At 42.5% G+C, this 2,217-nt stretch overlaps 1 protein-coding gene across 1 annotated transcript in view; it reads right to left on the minus strand.

Moving 5' to 3' along the window:
- Nucleotides 1-115: 115 nt before the first annotated feature.
- Nucleotides 116-2,217, minus strand: part of EIF4H (eukaryotic translation initiation factor 4H) — a 22,463-nt gene continuing 20,361 nt past the window's right edge. The window contains exons 6-7 of the mRNA XM_019511413.1: nt 1,669-1,824; nt 116-1,549 (exon numbers count right to left, since the gene is read on the minus strand). Of these exons, the coding sequence (XP_019366958.1) occupies nt 1,413-1,549; nt 1,669-1,824 (293 nt within the window). The 3' untranslated portion in view covers nt 116-1,412. The remainder of the gene's footprint in view (nt 1,550-1,668; nt 1,825-2,217) is intronic.

The raw sequence follows: 2,217 nt of genomic DNA on the forward strand, positions 1-2,217 counted from the left end.
CAACTCATGTCCTCTTTGAGGTACTCTAGTATGTTTGTTGCTTGCCTGCTATCTGAAAATTGTCAGCACTGATGTCAGGAACCCAAGAGTTATTTCACACTGGACTTGTCTTCTCAGTTTTTTTTAGAGCTCCAAGGTTTGTATTTTTTTTTCTTTACATGACAAACTATTCAGGATCACTTTTCTCACATGTCCTCATCAACCCTGACAACAGTGCTTTTGAGGGTCAAGGAGGTTAGGCAACTGTTGTCTGGAGAAACTGTTACCAAAAATCTCTACACACTAAGCAGTGGAATTCAAATCATGAAAGAGGTAAAGATTCAAATCTTGCCCATTTCAGAGGCCATTCCAAAAGCAAAGTTACTGTCAGCTGTACACGACTGGGTCAAGATGTACAGAAGATGGTGGCAGATACACATACATGGCATGGCAAATTATACACTCTTTAAATAAACAAAAAAAGAGTCAACTTTATTTGTAGAAACTTATTTTAAAAATTTACCAAACATGTAAACTCAAATTACAAGCAGAAAGAGCCAGTCAGCAGTTATGTCCTAGAATAGGCACAGCTTTATAGCACCAACCTCAAGCTCAAGAGTGCAACATTATACTACTTGTAGACAGCCAGTTACAAAATAGTGGGATGCATCTTTCCCCTCAAGGTATGCCTACTGAAGCAAGTGCTTTCTTCATATAAATGTCATTAACTAAATTAGGCCTGCCTGCAAATTGTTTTACTTCTACCTGTTGAGAAGCAGACTCTTCTCTGTGAACTGCCTAAAAGGACTTTTTTATTTTCAGAACGAGTGCTCTTGTGGTATGTGGTAATCCTATTAGCCACTGTCACAGACGGCATCTAATTCTACAGGGTCAGGGCTGTGCAAGCTACTTGAACTGTTCAATTTGCCAGGGCTCTTCAGTTTACCTCTTTAGAGCCACAGCAATTCAGAACAAAACATGCAGGGCAGAAAAGGAGCATTGAGGAAGCCAAAAGGAAATGGCACAGAATATTAACCGAGTCTAACCTATGCTTCTAAAGTAAAACAAACCCAGAAGAGGAAGCAAAGCAGCACCTTTGTCCAGAAGGACCTTCACACAGGTGGAAGCAGCTACTAAATGATCTACTGGAAACTGTGCTGCTTGGAAGGAAACAGAGAAGAGGGAAAACTTAGCACAAAGCAGGCACTAGATACAGCAAAGCCAAGAACGTACTAAAAACCACTTGTTAACAGCTGACATGCGTTCACAAGCTCTGTGTTTTCGGTTTCAAAGAGGACAAAATGTCAGATGGCAGGAATGGTAACTGCAGGGTTGACATTCCAGCAGAGCTAGTCACTCTGTGCTGTCTTGCTTATTCTCCTGCCCGCCCCCCACCCACCCCTCCCCACTCCCATTCCCTCTCAACCCCAAGCTCAGTCGTGCTCTTTTGCCCCTTCCTCTCGGGGCTTGGCTCCGCCAAATATAGCAGAATTAGGATTGGCTACTTGATTGAGGGGGGTAGCAACTGTTCGAGGTTTGAGCTGAAGTCGGGGCCTCTGTGCTCTTTCCTCTGGAAAAAGAAAAATAAGATTGTGAAATTGCCATTGAAGACATTAACTTAAAAACTGGAAGCAAAGACTGTTACGTTAGTTTTACTGGGGATGTAGGTTCTTCAATGGTGGTTTCTACCTTCTGTTGGCTCTCTGAAGTCCATGGAAGTCCCACGGAGGGGAGGTCCATCTCTAAAACGGCCAGTCCCTCCCCCTGCCAGTGGAGGACCTGTTCGCCGATCTCCAGGACGAGTCCCTCTGCCCCGACCTCCTAAGAAGTCATCATCTCTGAAGCCTGCAGAAGGAAGATGTTGAACTTGGACAGTGTGTTTTTGCCATATTCCAAATCTAATGATGTCTTACCGGCTGTCTGGAACAGTGTGTCAGTGCCACTGCAGTCAGTCCAAAACACTACACTGGTTTTACCACCAAAAACTTATCTGGATGAGTTTACAAGTAAGCTTATTACTGAAAACCAAGACACAGCAAGCTTCTGACTGCCTGAGGGTTTTCAGTGAACTATCATCATCCATTCAGCATCTAATTGGCTGCCACAGATTTCAACACAAGACACCTTATCTGTTGTTAAAAATCAAATTCAGCACTTCGTAAACCCTTAACAAGTCAAAGTTTAAAAAAAAAAAAAAAAAAAAAAAAAAAAAAAAAAAAAAAAAGAAAAAACCCCCCC

This window comes from Gavialis gangeticus, unplaced genomic scaffold (genome assembly GCF_001723915.1).
Source record: "Gavialis gangeticus isolate Ggan-Ray unplaced genomic scaffold, GavGan_comp1, whole genome shotgun sequence".
Classification (NCBI taxonomy): domain Eukaryota; kingdom Metazoa; phylum Chordata; order Crocodylia; family Gavialidae; genus Gavialis; species Gavialis gangeticus.